The sequence below is a fragment of the Xylocopa sonorina genome, chromosome 5 (assembly GCF_050948175.1).
Source record: "Xylocopa sonorina isolate GNS202 chromosome 5, iyXylSono1_principal, whole genome shotgun sequence".
NCBI classification, from domain to species: Eukaryota; Metazoa; Arthropoda; class Insecta; order Hymenoptera; family Apidae; genus Xylocopa; species Xylocopa sonorina.
In genome coordinates this window covers 8,258,489-8,273,869 of record NC_135197.1, presented here as the reverse complement: position 1 = coordinate 8,273,869, position 15,381 = coordinate 8,258,489, and the positions used below count along the sequence as shown (strand labels likewise).

The 15,381-nt window shown below is 28.0% G+C and overlaps 5 protein-coding genes across 6 annotated transcripts; 2 read left to right on the top strand and 3 right to left on the bottom strand.

Annotated features, from left to right (window-relative positions):
- The first annotated feature begins 246 nt into the window (after window positions 1–246).
- Rrp42 (exosome complex component Rrp42) lies at window positions 247–1,776 on the top strand. 2 transcript variants are annotated; one of them, XM_076895342.1, is made up of 6 exons: window positions 247–370; window positions 456–648; window positions 870–1,035; window positions 1,112–1,306; window positions 1,391–1,546; window positions 1,627–1,776. In XM_076895342.1, the coding sequence occupies exons 2-6, from the start codon at window positions 497–499 to the stop codon at window positions 1,729–1,731; spliced, it is 774 nt and encodes a 257-aa protein (XP_076751457.1). In that variant the 5' UTR covers window positions 247–370; window positions 456–496; the 3' UTR covers window positions 1,732–1,776. The 2 variants fall into 2 exon arrangements, with proteins under 2 accessions (XP_076751457.1, XP_076751456.1); XM_076895341.1 differs by having other exon boundaries at window positions 452–648.
- On the bottom strand, window positions 1,550–3,055 carry Nd-b17 (NADH dehydrogenase (ubiquinone) B17 subunit). Its single transcript, XM_076895344.1, has 4 exons — window positions 3,005–3,055; window positions 2,397–2,663; window positions 2,230–2,331; window positions 1,550–2,143 (listed from the first exon to the last, which is right to left on the bottom strand). Exons 2-4 carry the CDS (start codon window positions 2,646–2,648, stop codon window positions 2,012–2,014), a joined length of 486 nt encoding a protein of 161 aa, XP_076751459.1. The 5' UTR covers window positions 2,649–2,663; window positions 3,005–3,055; the 3' UTR covers window positions 1,550–2,011.
- Window positions 3,056–3,389: 334 nt separating this feature from the next.
- Window positions 3,390–4,551, bottom strand: LOC143423588 (putative oligoribonuclease). Its single transcript, XM_076895024.1, has 5 exons — window positions 4,464–4,551; window positions 4,190–4,269; window positions 3,951–4,112; window positions 3,624–3,844; window positions 3,390–3,546 (listed from the first exon to the last, which is right to left on the bottom strand). Exons 1-5 carry the CDS (start codon window positions 4,534–4,536, stop codon window positions 3,417–3,419), a joined length of 666 nt encoding a protein of 221 aa, XP_076751139.1. The 5' UTR covers window positions 4,537–4,551; the 3' UTR covers window positions 3,390–3,416.
- Window positions 4,552–5,673: 1,122 nt separating this feature from the next.
- Window positions 5,674–7,974, top strand: Phax (phosphorylated adaptor for RNA export). The gene is made up of 4 exons (XM_076895322.1): window positions 5,674–5,865; window positions 6,125–6,734; window positions 6,814–7,089; window positions 7,166–7,974. The coding sequence occupies exons 1-4, from the start codon at window positions 5,815–5,817 to the stop codon at window positions 7,429–7,431; spliced, it is 1,203 nt and encodes a 400-aa protein (XP_076751437.1). The 5' UTR covers window positions 5,674–5,814; the 3' UTR covers window positions 7,432–7,974.
- Window positions 7,975–9,113: 1,139 nt separating this feature from the next.
- On the bottom strand, window positions 9,114–15,213 carry Mute (gon-4 like protein muscle wasted). The gene is made up of 16 exons (XM_076895158.1): window positions 15,164–15,213; window positions 14,605–15,045; window positions 14,247–14,540; window positions 13,878–14,149; window positions 13,621–13,793; window positions 13,349–13,548; window positions 12,954–13,265; window positions 12,694–12,886; window positions 12,479–12,604; window positions 11,760–12,377; window positions 11,531–11,687; window positions 10,906–11,461; window positions 10,546–10,774; window positions 9,671–10,417; window positions 9,310–9,421; window positions 9,114–9,228 (listed from the first exon to the last, which is right to left on the bottom strand). Exons 1-15 carry the CDS (start codon window positions 15,166–15,168, stop codon window positions 9,371–9,373), a joined length of 4,374 nt encoding a protein of 1,457 aa, XP_076751273.1. The 5' UTR covers window positions 15,169–15,213; the 3' UTR covers window positions 9,114–9,228; window positions 9,310–9,370.
- Window positions 15,214–15,381: the final 168 nt, after the last annotated feature.

Here is a 15,381-nt window from a genome sequence, read left to right as displayed (position 1 = left end):
ATGCAAAATATTTGTGTCCTACATAAATGAATTAATCTTTAATAATAATTGTAGTAAACATTGTGTAATGTATAATGTCTTTCTATAATTAAAATTTGAATAGTATTTACCACTAATAAGTTGGCATTTTTCATGGCACTTGATAATTGTAACTCTTGCCTAAGTAACCTTATTATCTGCACTAAGTAACCTTATTAATTGCATATCTTGTATATTTTTGATATTTCGCATATCAACAATTAAATATCAACACAGGACCTATTAAAGAAGGAATATATTAAAATTTATTCAAAACACATTATCACAAAGCGTAATGGCAGAAGTTATTTTGAGTTCCGGTGAAAAAACTTTTATTCTTCATGGAATAGACGTAAGTTCATACAAATTCCTATACAAGTTTATTTGTATATAAAAATTTGTTTCCTAATGAATTCAATTTAATGATTATAAGGCAGATTTTCGAAATGATGGTAGGCAGCGTTGTGAATATCGATCAATGGAAATTGAAACTAAACTGATGCCACAAACCCATGGATCATCAAGATTACGTATAGGAAACACAGATATACTTGTTGGAATTAAAGTAGAACTTGACGTACCTAATGCTGATAAACCATATGAAGGAAAGTTAGAGTTTTTTGTTGATTGGTACGTATTATTTGTTGATTATTTAATATCCTTAGTTTTTGAGTAACTATTTTATTAAGTAAGATATTTTGTATTTTCAAATAGAATTTAAAAATATTTACCACTGACTAAAGTGGGAAATATAATTATTTAAATATATATATATGTATAGTTTTTAATTAAATAATTTGGCATTTATTATCTATTTAGGATTTATTATCTATTTTACTTTGGTGTTTTAGTTCTGCTACTGCAACTCCAGCATTTGAAGGGAAAGGTGGTGATGATTTAGCTACTGAAATAAGTAATACTTTAACAGTTGCTTATCAGACACGTAATTGTTTGGACTTGCGATCATTATGTATTTTACCTCATAAGAAATGTTGGAAAATATTTGCAGATGTCTTGGTAAATATAATAGGTTTTGCTTATCTGTAAATTATAGCTTCTAAAAAGGAGATAATATTAATACATAATAATGTAGATTCTTCAGTGTGGTGGCAATCTTTTTGATGCAGTAGGAATTGCAGTTAAGGCTGCTTTAAGTAGTACAGAGATACCAAAAATTACAGCTGCAACTCTTGATGGTGAAGAGCCAGATATTCAATTATCAGATGATGCTTACGACTGTATTCAGTTAGACACACGTAATTATCCAGTCATTGTAACACTCTGTAAAGTATGTTTTTGTCCAATTGTATTACTTTACATCTTATATATTATAAGTATCAAAAACAATTGTATTTAAAATGTTCTTCTACAGATTGGTGATAATTTTATTGTGGATCCAACTTCAGAAGAAGAAGTATGCAGTGCAAGCAGTATAGTTATGTCTATATTACCAAATGGTAAAGTCTCATCACTAATTAAATTGGGTTATGGAAGCATTCAACCTACTACTTTTAACAAAATGTTACAGGTATTGTATTTTATATATTATAATATCTATTATATATTATATGTAAACTGATATTATTGATAACAAAATTATGGTTCCAGGTGGGTCAAAATATAGGATTACTATTAAATGAAGGTCTTATCAAGGCATTGAAAGAAGAAAATAAACTTGGTCGTAACAGAAAAATAATTGGATTCCTTAAATGAAGATATATAGTAATTGGCAATTCCAAATATAATTAAATTTTACATATAAATATGCTGATTTTTGTCTTTTTATTATGTTACATGTGTATTTATTTTATTACTTTGTTTTTTTAATATCAATAATTATTATACTTTTTCAATCTGCCCGAAGAATTTTTAATATAAAGTATTATTTTTTAACTAAAATTTATAAATTTAAAAGAGTATATATGTTCGCAATGCCTTAGTTTGAATCACTACGTTATTGTATGTAAGGACTAACAGTAATATATTATAATTTTTATATAGGAGAATTTTCAAAACCATATGTAGACCACTGTTTCGGTTTAATTAAACCTGTATAATTTGGAGTTCCTGGAATTGACAAATTACGTGTGGGTCGATAAAACCAACCACGTCTGTCCTCCCAATTCTATAAAGAAAACAAATATTTTGATATTACAGTAGACTACTTTGATGTAACATTCACAATATTTGCAGAAAGAATATCCAACATACTCGGGTATTGTATTTTAAATGATACCACCCACTATATATCAATAACGTCACCATTACAACTCTTGATATTGTATAACGTATAACACGTGAAGTAGTTCTACCCTGTAAATAAATGCAATAAGCAAAACTGTATACGAAATTATGTTGATGAATATGAATTTTCATACCAGAACTGGAGTTATCAACATTTGAAAACAGTCTAAAGGAAATCTATAGAATCTTCTTATTGGATTATAATTTGCTTTGTACCATTCCCTTGAAACTACGTATGGTTCATCTGGTGCAAGTTCTTGACTTTTTAAATAACGCAATCTCCATGCACGTTCTTCAGGTGTCATTCCAATCAAACGTTCTCTTTCCGAGACCATACGGCCACCAATACTCATTATTTTTGTACCAGAAGAAGGAGATTGTTCCATTGTGAATGATAATTGCTACAAGTATAAAATTCTGATAATATAATAAGTATGCGATATATCGTTACCAATATCAATCACATTCTTTCAATATACTATGTTAAGTAAAGTTGCAAAACTGTATAACTTCAATTTACAATATTATACATGTACATTAAACATGTGCACGTATAATACCTACTTTATTTAATGACTTATATAAATTAAGAATATGCAGAACAAGTTACCAAGTATGCAATATGTATTTACAATGATACAGTAAAATATTTATTTTCTCTGTATTTATATTTTTATGATATGAAAAATAAAATTAGTTGTAAATAAATAAACAATAATACTTTTATTTAAAATATACGTACGTTCCCTGTACTGAAATTAACACAAGTATTATGCAACGCACAATACACGAATGTAACGTATAACCTCACATTTATTTAATGCGCATGCACACTGAAAACTTCAGCTACTAATAAGAACATGGTATCTATGTATATATTTGTCGAATGTCGTACTATCGTTCTTACGTATATTTTTCATATTTTTAAAATTTAGATCGTAACTTCGAGTCTTCTAAAGACAAAAATTGTTTATTTTTATTCTATTAATCTAGATATTATATAGATGTAAATTTTAAAACAATTCTTTGTAGTATTAAAGATAATACAAAACAGACGATATCAATGTTATTTCATCTTGTTATTTATATCCACATTATTTACTATTCCTACAGAAGAACAATTCATATTCATATTATTATAATTTCATTCATATTCAGTCCTTAATACATGGGCCGAATATATGTTTTTTATAATGTTCTAATTCTTTTATGCTTTCTTTTATGTCTGACAGTGCTCTATGTTTATATACTTTTTCCAATGTGGGTACATTTGTATTCCATCTCCTAAAATTGAAATAATTATGAACCGTTCAAGCAAATACAATAATATGTATAGAAAAATCTATATAGATCTTATTTACTTGATTAGTTCTTTAATCGTAGACGTATCGATAATTCTATAGTGCAAATAATTATTAACTGATGGCATGTATTTGTATAGAAACATACGATCCATGTAGACTGAACTTCCTGCTAAGGGACAAGTTCCTTCTTCTACATGTGTTTTTAAATATTTTATTATAATTTGTTCAGCATCCTGTATTGTAATTCTACTTAAACGCGATTCATTGGTTAATCCTGTCTAAAAGTTGAACAAAATATTGATAAATTTTCTAAGCTCTATATTTTATAAAGTTTTTATTAATTGTTGTCTATTATAACACTACAAGTCTATTTCAAGCGCTTACTTTCTGATGAGTTGCTAAACACCAATCGTTCATATTATTCAATACCTCGTCTGGTTGATGCACAACAATATTTAACTCATTGCATACAACCTTCAAATTTCTATCAGTGATTAAGCAAGCTATTTCTAAGATCTGAGATGTATTTACATCAAGTCCACTCATCTGAAATACGCATTTAACAAGCAATAATGAAAAATATATTCTACCATGGAAAATATATTTCTGAATAGCTGACATACTTCCATGTCTAACCAAACGATACGATTATTCAAATTATTGTTCTCCGTATTTGTATCTGTACATAACGCTGGTGATGTAGCTATTAAAAGAAAAGTCAAATTTCTTGTGAAATTTACATTGTATCCATAAATATTCATTTTTTCCCAAATAAGAAACATATTTATATATTATGTACTCCAAAAATCTATTAAACTACTTTAACAGTAATATACAATGTACAGAAAGAATTATACATAAAATAACTCATACAAAAATATAAAATATTGTAAGTACCTTTATGAAAATAACGTGAAAGAATTAACTGTAGGTAATTTTTTGATCGTACTGAATAGCGTATGGGAATCATTGTCCTTTGTAATAAAATTGAATTGAATTTAAAATAAATTACTAATTATATTTTATTATTTCATTATTGTAATTGGTATACTTATATATTTATTCCTTTTTTTGTTTACACGTATTGGCTATTACTAGAATCAAACATCACACTGTTTTAGATTTTTAATTGTATTATTAAATTTAATTAGACTCTCGAGTATTTTTAATTCCCTTATACTGATTTATGCATCAAATTGTTTGGATAGAAGTAAGACAATGTTTACAAGTGTATTTTGTTGAACGCTGGCGCGATCGACAGCGAAGTAAACTACCGACCGACTAGTGGCGCCATCTCTCGCAAGAGAGCCGAAACTAGTCGAGTATTTAGTTCAGTGCTTCTGCGAGAGATGGCGCCACCAGTCGGTCGGTAGTTTACTTCGCTGTCGGTAATCGTGTGCGACCAGTTTGAGCACTTTGTGGAGAGATGGCGCCACCAGTCATTCAGATGTTTACATCACTGTCGGTAATCTTGTGCGACCAGTTTGAGCACTTTGTTGAGAGATGGCGCCTGCGGAGAATAAAATTAAATGAAAAAAGGAGCTTCGGAAAAAATAAATAAAATGGTTTTTCCTCAGAATTTAGCGTTTTTCCGTCGCGTGAATTTGCAGACGCGGCGCTTAATTATTAATCTCACCTTAATCTACGCTTAACCTAAAATGTAACCTATTTTACAAGATTAGAATTTAATTGTTGCCAACTTAACCTATTTACATTTTATTTTAGGGGTTTTGAATACTATACAATTGTGCGGAGGTACTTTTTTAGAAGAATTTGTATGATAAATTAGTTAATTTATTTAAGAGATAGTAGATCATTTGTAATAGATAATCGATTTTTAAAATAAATGTAAATGTTTATAGTGGTGTGTAATAATTGGAACAACTATAAAATATATAAAATTACGTGCTATTAAATGTTAACCACTGTATTAATTAAAATAAACCTTGTTTTATTATAAGGATTTGTATAATTGATAAACATTTTAATATTTTGTGAAGCAGGTTGACATATCTACAATTTTATACCTAGAATTTTATATATATGTATATATATAGACACAGAATTCCCTAAACAGAAAGGTACAAAATACGTAGCAATAGTGGCGACAATGTTTGTGACGAAATTGTGTAAAAACTGATGTTAAAGTTGCACAGAAAAAAACGGACTCCTTTGGATTTACTGGGTGACTGTAATTTTGTATCCGATAATTATTCGTTAGAAAAATTATCAATTTAGCTAAGAAAGTATGGAGGCAGAACCTTTAGAGCTGGAAGAAGGCGAAGTGATAGATGATGAGGTGAAATATTGTACTATTTTATGTTTGACAGGGAGTCTAACCTATTATAACCACGAAGACATTGTATTTTAACGTTGAAATTCATAGTTTGATTAAAGTTATTTTAATATGAAACATACTGGTTTAATTAAATACTTTTTCTGTACTTTATGATTGCGAGTCTGTATTTTTTTTAAATATTTCTGAATAATTGAACAAGAAATTGTTTATACGTTAATACAATACAATTGTTAAATGCTATGATATATTTTTATTTTAGGCGAACGACATTGAAACTTATAATGTTTTAAAAAGACCACAAGCAATCCCAACTAAAGAAGAAAATGTGAAAATGGGCTATAGTGATGAGTCAGACGATTCTGTAGATTCCGAGAGTGACTCTGATTCAGATTCTGGCCGTACCAAAAATAAAAGACCTAAATTGAAGCTAAAACACGTGACAAAAAAGTGGGGAGATAAAAATGACAAATACAAAATATGGTGTACTCAATTGCAAGAAGATTCGTTAACAGAAAATTTAGTACTATGTGGCGTAACAAAAAAGCAGACTCTAGAGCGTAGCGTCGAGAGTTATAACATTCCTCATTGTTATTCTTTTAATGGTACTTGGAATATGGAACATCGTAATAATAATAGTTCAGAAGATGAAAAAGATAGTGGTGAAAAAAGGTTAACAAACAAAAGAACAAATTCAGACAGAAGTAACATTAAATTAAGATTAGGGAGAAAACGCAATTCAATGGATATAGATAATCAGAAAGGAGCAGCACGAAAAATAGGAGATTTAAGTACAACAGTTGAATCAACTGATGCAGATGTTGCTACTGATATAATATCAAAACTTAGTGAGAAAAAGGATCTCCTTATAAGTAAGAACTTTATTGTTAATATTTAATTAAAATATGTATATAGTTATAAGTTATTAAAATTTCTATTTCTCTTTTCTAGGAAGAATTGTAGATATCATAGGTAAAGAAAAAGCTATTGATTTCTTTCAAAAAACCAAGAAAATTGAAGAAGGAGGTGGTATGTTAATAATGAATGGATCTAGAAGGAGGACTGCAGGGGGTGTATATCTATGGTTAGTGAAAAATGACGAACATATTCCACGAGAAAAAATAAGGGAAATTTTTTACTATGATAAAAAAGAACATGCTGATCAAAAGAAAGCTGATGCAGTTGCACGAAGGCAAAAAGCTCAGGAACTGATTAAATGTCTAGAAAGTAAGTAACTTGTTACTTAATAATAAAAATTTAGAAAAAGCCTAGCAACAAATAAATATGTTTCTAATGTTTATAGATGGTTCAGAGAAAGATCTTCCTGCCTTATTAACAAAAGCAGAACTTTCTACAAGGGAAATAGCTGAAGAGGCAAGGTTAAGACGTGGAGAAGGCATGGATAGAATGCCAAGAGACTCTGATCGAACAATGACTAATCCACCTCCTAGCCCTGTAACAGATGATCCAGATCATTCAGAACAACTACTTGTACAGAGGCATGTTCAAGACTATGGAGACGATTTCCTTGATATTGGCATAGACATAGATAGCATGGAAGTACTTTAAAATATTTTTCTTATTTTTTTTAAACATGTACTATGTGGATAATTTGTACAAAAAGAAATTTTGATTCACGTTATGTGAATACAATTTACACGAGTTGTACATTTGCCTACAATATACACTGACGAAAATCATGGTCCTGATCAGAAAACGATCGTTCCAATATGTACTGCAACGACGTTCCATATTGTGATAAAATAATTTATCCAGTGTACATATTATGGTAACATACTTTGTTATTTTCACAGATTTTGAAAAACAAGAAATATTTGTATACTCTTTTCTTATGTTTCATTTAACATGTTTGTATTTATTATTAAGATGGATGTATAAAAAATTGTAAGAGACGTAACAAGTATGAGATTTCATAGAAATACGCTAACATGAGTTATAAATATTTATGTTACAGTATTTTTATGAAATTTTAATTGTTGAAGATTGTTTATGTACATAAAAGTCACTATGGAAATAAATATTAGACTATTTGTACTTTGTATAATATATTGAACGAATTGTCGAATATATATATGGACATGTATGAACAAATATATATATATAACAATTTATTTTTTAAGTTATTAATAGCACATATTATATACTATATAAATTTGAAAATCTTTTAACCTTAATTAAAGTTATGTTCAATATAACAATTATTATTATTTATATTTGAACCAAAACTATTTAATAAGAAAATTTAATTAAATAATTAATTATTCAGTTATATAAACTAAAAATATCAAATGAAATAAGACTGAATTATTTAAAATTTTTATGTAGTTGGATTTTGGAAACTCCAATATTAAATTTAGATTGAAACATTTATATAATTTTAGATGTATCAAGTTTTTAAACAAACTAATCATTTGACCATAATCTTTTAAATTTATATAATAAATGAATTTCATGTATTGTTTTGTATTTCTGCTATAAGATTATATGGTAATAGTGGGAATAAAAATGTTCATGTTTATAGAAATTTTTGCAAAAATAAATTAATGAATTTATTTCATGAAATTATTTTTTGGAGTAAACAAAATGTTATAAATATTAATTTCTGTGGTTATAAAAAATAAATTATTAATATTAGTCAATAAATATAAAAATATGCGCTAAATATCACGATATAATGCTATAAAGTGCTTGAGTTAAAATAATTAGTGATTTTTCAATTGTAAGTTACCAAAATAGTATGTCATAATATCGATAGATACGTTTAATTAAAAAATTTGTAAGGTTAATACTTTTGTAAATAAATTTTGTATATGTGTGCTATATACATAAATATAAATAATTTGTAACATGTAATAATGGAACTATTCTGTATGTTATATTTGCCAAATATTTATAATAGTTTTTTAAGACATTTTTTCATAAATTCAATAAATAAATTTTGCTCATTTTCACACATACCTTTTTCATAAAATCAAACAAGATATAGCATATATTAAATGCATTGCATAGAAATAACAATATACTTTTATAATGTTTACTTTATGAGCATCATACTTTTTGTAATATATTTTCATAATATATTTAAATACAAACCTATGAAGTATGTTTTCTGACCAATATTATTAATATGACAATAAATTATTGTTTCCAACTTCTGAAAAATTTAAAAAGTTTAAGAATTTAGAAATTAAAACTTTAAATATTGAAAACGTGCATCTGATATATCATACCCGTGTATCTGTCTTCTATTGAAAAGCATTTTATTCAATGTATCTGATTTGCATTTGGTTTGTATCTTCTTAAGTTTATGTAGTGATTTTCATTCCGAAAAAGTCAGTTATACAACTAATGAAAGAAATCTTTAAGTTAATAGAGAAGCACAGATTTTAATATCATATTTAATAAGAATATTATTATAGTTTATACCTATATTCATCTAGTAAAATTTATTTATGATGTTCAATAATAACGTATTTTCTTCAAATATCTATATCATTTTTGCTAACAAAGTCAGAAGAGTTTCACATCTTTCTCGAACCTGCACAAATGTATTATGTGGATACATTATACTAAAAATATACAGAATGTTCAGCTACAACCAGGCATAAATAAAAGGTGTGATTTTAGAAGCTAAAAAGGTGATGAATAATGAAATCGCGTTTGAGCCTTTATTTTCGAGAAAATAATTTTGGGGACGTTTAAAGTGTATCCATAATAATGCATTACCCCTTTTAGTTATGTCGATCTGTAGTTAAAATCTTGCATAGAATAATATATAAAGACTTACTTGGTCAACTGTACGATCTTTTAATGTTCTACTGACCATAGCAAATGAATTTTCGGAATATTCTTTTTTAATAGCTTGCAATAAAATCATATCTTCCTGTCGCGTCCATGGTTTAGTATTTATATCAGTATGTAAGTCAGTAAGATTTTCCATTTTGTCAGATAAATCAACCTTGTTTGTACTATTACTTGGCATCTCAATTTCCATATTCGATGTACTCTTTTCTATTGTACTTTCTATAGAATTTATAGAATGGCAGGATGTAGGTTTATTTGATTTTGTAGGAGTATTAACATTCGAATCTATACATTTTAGTTTATCTCCATTATTCATTTTTTTCTCCCGTTTGCTTTTGCACTGTGACATGCGCATTTTTTTCGTATTTGAATTCATGTAATTTATATCACTTCCTGATCTCTTTAAATTTTTCTTCTGATCTGCAGTTTTTGACGGAGATGACATATTTCTTTTGGTCTTTATAATTAATTTCCCTCCTTGTTCCTCCTTATTTTCCTTAGTAGGTGAACTTTTCGAAACACAAGGTTTTTGATATTGTTCATCAGCATGAAATTCACTCTTTGAAGATTTTTTTCTCTGTCTAGTCAAAATCGTAGGAACAAATTTATCAGCTGTTTTCAAAGATACGCGAGCAATGTTTTCCAATTTTTCAGCGTCAGCACCAGGAAAAATAATTTTAGCGGGTCTCAATCCTTCAATCGTTTGAAGATAAATTTTTCCATTGAGAAACTGTATAATTAATATTTTCTCGTTAATTATAATTATTTTTTACCTTTTTTTTTAATATACATTAAACATTTAGAGCTATTTTCTAAGAATTATAAGAAAAATAAATGAAATTAGAATCTATAATATACCCTTGTCCCACAAGATACACAATGTTCAGAAATATTTTTACAAGCAGAATCATCATTATTGTGACAATTGCACTTGCAGTTTTCTCCACCATAAGGATCTTCTTGAGATGCTAATACAGGCAACTCTATATTTTCATATAATTCTGGTGCATCTTCAACATAAACTTTGTTCTTATCATGTGGTCCCACCGGACAAGTTAAATTCTCAAACATATGTGATGCAAATAAACTACAACATAATAAAATACATATATTTAATGCTTGCAGTATACATTTATACTGAAAGATTATTTATTTTTTGAATTTTTGTTTTGCATTCATTACCATAAACATTATTATATATTTGTCAAAATTTGTTACCTTTCTGGGGGTTTTGCAGTGGGTAATATTTGCAAAAATAAGTCCATGACTAAAGGATGCCCTTTAAGAATGGGACCCATTGTTGCATGAACTTGTTCTAATGTTGTTTGCGGATCAGATGACAGTTGTGTAATAGCTTGCATCATTTTTGCTATTCGTGATGGTTGTTTAGCAAAATATATTTGAACTACATTAATAAACTCGCTCATTTTTTGAAGCATTATATATTCTACTGATTTATCCATCATGGCAGCTTGATGTGGTTTTAGAAACAACAAAAAATCTGTACAAAGTTCGGGATATTCGCGTAATTTATCACACACATCCCGATACAAATCGATAGTTATTGCATCTTTGTCTTTTGCAATTTTTTCCATAATTTTTTCATTTTCCAAAAGCCTTGATGTATCAGGAAAAGATAATTCGTTAACCATTTGATTGATACTATCTAATTTTTCATAATAATCTAAATATAATTTTATTACAGATCGAAATATTTCTGGATTATTAGATTCCAACATCAAATGTAACTTTTGAAGGTATGATGCTGCAAATTCTGTATAAAATAAGTTAATAAAAAGATATAAAATAAGTTACAGAAAGAAAGAATAAGTAAAACGCATACTTGAACTTCTCTCCTCTTCGTTTAATGGATTTTCAGACTCTAACAACCTCTTAATATTTTCTAATTCTCTAGCCTCTTTAGCTTTCTTTCTACTGATGTAGTCCTTTTTTATAGTAGTGCTGGCTAACATTAATTCCGCTATTTCATCTTCATTGTCCTGGAATAAAATATGTAAACTTACTAAAAACGGCCAAGTTACTCTCTTTAAATAAATAATAAATTTACTGACAATCTTAGGTAAAACTGATATTTTTTCCGAATTTTTATCTAAATCATTTTTTTCTCTGGATTTTAAAGTGTTACAATTGGATGATAAGCTTTTCGGTCCTAAAACTTGAGCCATGCGTTTCATATTTTGAGCACTTCTTGTCTTTGCCAATCTAGGGGTAGTCCTTCGTAACTGTGGTAATTCTTGTATCATTTCAGAAGATTTCTTAGGAAACTTTGATTGTTCTGATGAAATAGAATTTGCAGGTACATCGTTTTGAACTTCTGCCAGTTCATCCCTTTTCTCTTTTCTTTCTTGTGTTGTTACAATTTTTAAAGAATTATTGCAGTGTGATTTATAATCTTTATTTATTATATTAGAATTATTTAATTTAATATAGGTTCCATTATTTGAAATATTTCTCAAAACCTCAGAGTTAGTACTTTCATTTGTAAATAAATTGTCTTCTGATATATTTTTAGTTATTGTTTTCTGATTTGTATTTTCAGGTAATATTTGTGGCAGAATTTTAATATACGGATTGCGCGATAAGTGTCCATTTGAACCAGAAATATGATTTCCGTCCGTAGGGTAATCTTTTTTCATAAGATCGTTATATGAATTCAATATATGTTTGTGCTTTAAAAAATATACAAAAGAAACAGATTAAAAAAAGAAAAATCTAATAAAACATCAAATATATACACATGTATATATAATATTATGTTTTAAATACTTACATTATTCAAATAATTCTGCCACACTAAAGGTAATAGATTTATTGGTTGATCTTTAGGCGCTTTGAGATCACATTCTAATGCAATACAATGTATTGTTCTAGGCGCGCACTGCTTTTCAAAGTAATGCTACAAAAATATTTATTTAATCAAATTTTGTCAGATTCAATACTTACATGTATATATCATATTACTTATATACATAGCATATTATTTACTTTTATTGGATTCATATCTTTGGCAAATCGACGTCTTCGAATATAACGTAATAATCTTGCAGGATCTTTGCATGGAACTAAGTATTCAACAATTAACTTTGCTGCATCCATTAGTTGAACTTTCTTACTTTTAAATTTTCTTGGTTTAGATGCAATAAATGGAATAAATTGTTCCAAGCCCAATGCAATTAAACTAGAACAAAATTTGCATGAAATATTGTACGACTTTTTTATAACTTACAATTTTTTACTTTACTTACAATTCTTCAGATTTTAAATATGGATATCGTATAAATTTATTGTATTCATTTTTAAAAGGTATTTCAGGCAAAAGTTGTGGATACATTAAAGCTTTGCTTTCTATAAATAACTTTTTCAACTCTGGGTGAAAGTTACATTTGCACCTATTTGTGTCATACATCTTTTGTTCTGTATCCTGATCTACAATGGTCTTTTTATAGTCTTCTGCAAATTTGTTATCTAAAAATTTATTTTCCCAGTTGGATACTAATTTTAAAGCATCAGCTAAATTTGCAACATTAAATGCAGAAGTAGGTCCATTACTCAAATGTCTGATACAAATAACATAAAATCAATGTAAATTTAATACACTATATAATTTATAATTTACAGATTATACTTAGTATTAACTTACTTTATGCTATTCAAGTTTTGTTTGCACGTTTCCGACTGAAGGTGCAAAACTGGATGCATATATGTCATAGTAAAATGTTGTACTACTAGTTGAACATGTTGACGAAATTGAACTGCTAATAACTCTCGTTGATACGAACTTAATAGTTTGGGAAGTTCAAGTTCTTTATGAGTAGGTGATAAATCTGTTACAGAACAATTCTAAACTCCACGATTAAAGATGTAATACTTTGTTCCTTATTAAAATGTAGAAATTATGCTAATTTATCTTACCATATTACTTTCAATTGAAGAATTCGTATTTTCTGAAGGTTTTTTCTTTTTTGAGATTTCCTGCTCTTGTTCTGAGAATGTTTCAGCAAACTCAAATAATTCTGCGATTAAATTATTTAATTCTTTGCGGGTAATTTTCACAGCTTTATCAGCTCGTAGCTCTTCTTTATCCACTATAAATATATCATTTAATTGTGTTTATGTGTATAAAGATAAATTATTATAAACTGTATTCATAATCAACAAATTACACATACAAAACTCTGTTTCTTCATCCTCTAAAATATTATATTCTGGATCTGCTTCTGGATCATCTTCTGCTGTAGGTTCCTGAGTTAATGGCCGAGTGAATTCTTTTAGAAAATTATCCCAATCTTCGTCTACTTCACAATCCCAATCATACATATCAGTCGTTATATCTGGTGGTATAAACGCCTGTTCAATTTGTTCTAAAGGTGTTTCACTTAAACTAAATTTTGAACGTGTTCTTTGTCCAATACTTTCTTCTTCTGTTGGAACATGAGGAATACTAAAAGAGAATAATACTTATGCAATTAAAATGTTGTTAATACAGTTAATACTAGTATTGTACTTGTATGTCTATTACTTAAAAGTATTGAATTTACCCAGGAATTTTAAAAATTCCTTCTGGATCATATTGAATTTCTGGCGATTTAGATTGTTCAATTGAAGATGAATTGCAATGATTTACAAGTGTTGAAGGTTGAGATTCTACATCACTATTGATAGAATTTTCTGTTTCTCTTTCATCATCACTTTGTTTATCCTGTTCTGGATTATATTCTTCATCAGAAGAATCTTCTGGTAATTCTTCTTCGATTAGAGCTTGCACCTCTGATGAAGTTTTCTTCACAGGTGTAATTGGCCATGGTATACTAACTTGAGCTGCTGCTAATTCTCTATATTAAAACATTTTATTACTCTATTACTTCTCTACATTAAAACACAAATGCTAGTACATACTTGGCTTTTGCTCTTGTTAATTTTGGTTCAAAAGGTACATCATCCTTTGTATCATAAAGACGATTCTTGACCATTGCCATTACATGTTCATTAGTAATAACATGTTTCAAAATATTTTTCACATTTGTGGCTGTTAAATTGGTTTTAGCTGCTTTAGCATCTAGTTGTCTTTCAATTTCTTCTTCCATTTCATTAATGACTGATGAAGTTTCTTCGACAGTATCTCTTTTGTGTTTACAGGATGGCTCATAATTGTCAACCTCCGAGATGTCAATTTGCAAATCAGCAGTTTCTGAATCTGAAGATTCATCGCTATTAACATCTTCAAAATCAAAGTTGAATGAAAACGATAAATTACACTTTTTTGTAGGTTCGTTCAAAGAAATACAAGAAGGAGATGGATTTTCTTCTACAATATTATCTTGTTTAAAAGATTCCTTCCTAAAACAGTCACAAACAATATTTAAAGTTTAAGTAATTCTGTGTCAAACAGACTATAAATTACATTTTTCTTTTTAGCAAAATATACTGAAATGACCGTTATTATATATAAACGTACATCATCACAGTTTTACCACAATTGTTGTTTATATAGTTTATTAATTGCAAATTAATGCTGTCATGACAAATCGATTGTCTAATGTATAATGACAAATTAATTTATCGCCCTCTTACATTTTACAGCACATATAGTTGATTAAGAACTCCTTAAACACTGTTAGAAAGATATAAATATTTCTGAATATATGTACAAGTAAAATCATCATCAGACATATT

Bases quoted from the DNA above. Each gene is read 5' to 3' on its own strand.
- Nd-b17 (XM_076895344.1), bottom strand. From the start codon at position 2,648: ATGGAACAATCTCCTTCTTCTGGTACAAAAATAATGAGTATTGGTGGC. The intron at 2,332-2,396 runs GTATGAAAATTC...ATTTATTTACAG, and splicing joins TGTTGATAACTCCAGTTCTG to GGTAGAACTACTTCACGTGT. The intron at 2,144-2,229 runs GTATGTTGGATA...TTTTCTTTATAG, and splicing joins ATTTAAAATACAATACCCGA to AATTGGGAGGACAGACGTGG.
- LOC143423588 (XM_076895024.1), bottom strand. From the start codon at position 4,536: ATGATTCCCATACGCTATTCAGTACGATCAAAAAATTACCTACAGTTA. The intron at 3,845-3,950 runs GTAAGCGCTTGA...TTCAACTTTTAG, and splicing joins GTTTAGCAACTCATCAGAAA to ACAGGATTAACCAATGAATC. The intron at 3,547-3,623 runs GTAAATAAGATC...TTTCAATTTTAG, and splicing joins ACGATTAAAGAACTAATCAA to GAGATGGAATACAAATGTAC.
- Mute (XM_076895158.1), bottom strand. The intron at 12,887-12,953 runs GTAAGTAAAGTA...ATTTTGTTCTAG, and splicing joins TATTTAAAATCTGAAGAATT to TTTAATTGCATTGGGCTTGG. The intron at 10,418-10,545 runs GTATATTATAGA...TTAATTATACAG, and splicing joins GTGTATCTTGTGGGACAAGG to TTTCTCAATGGAAAAATTTA.
- Rrp42 (XM_076895341.1), top strand. From the start codon at position 314: ATGGCAGAAGTTATTTTGAGTTCCGGTGAAAAAACTTTTATTCTTCAT. The intron at 1,307-1,390 runs GTATGTTTTTGT...GTTCTTCTACAG, and splicing joins TCATTGTAACACTCTGTAAA to ATTGGTGATAATTTTATTGT. The intron at 1,547-1,626 runs GTATTGTATTTT...TTATGGTTCCAG, and splicing joins CTTTTAACAAAATGTTACAG to GTGGGTCAAAATATAGGATT.
- Phax (XM_076895322.1), top strand. From the start codon at position 5,815: ATGGAGGCAGAACCTTTAGAGCTGGAAGAAGGCGAAGTGATAGATGAT. The intron at 5,866-6,124 runs GTGAAATATTGT...TTTTTATTTTAG, and splicing joins GCGAAGTGATAGATGATGAG to GCGAACGACATTGAAACTTA. The intron at 7,090-7,165 runs GTAAGTAACTTG...TAATGTTTATAG, and splicing joins ACTGATTAAATGTCTAGAAA to ATGGTTCAGAGAAAGATCTT.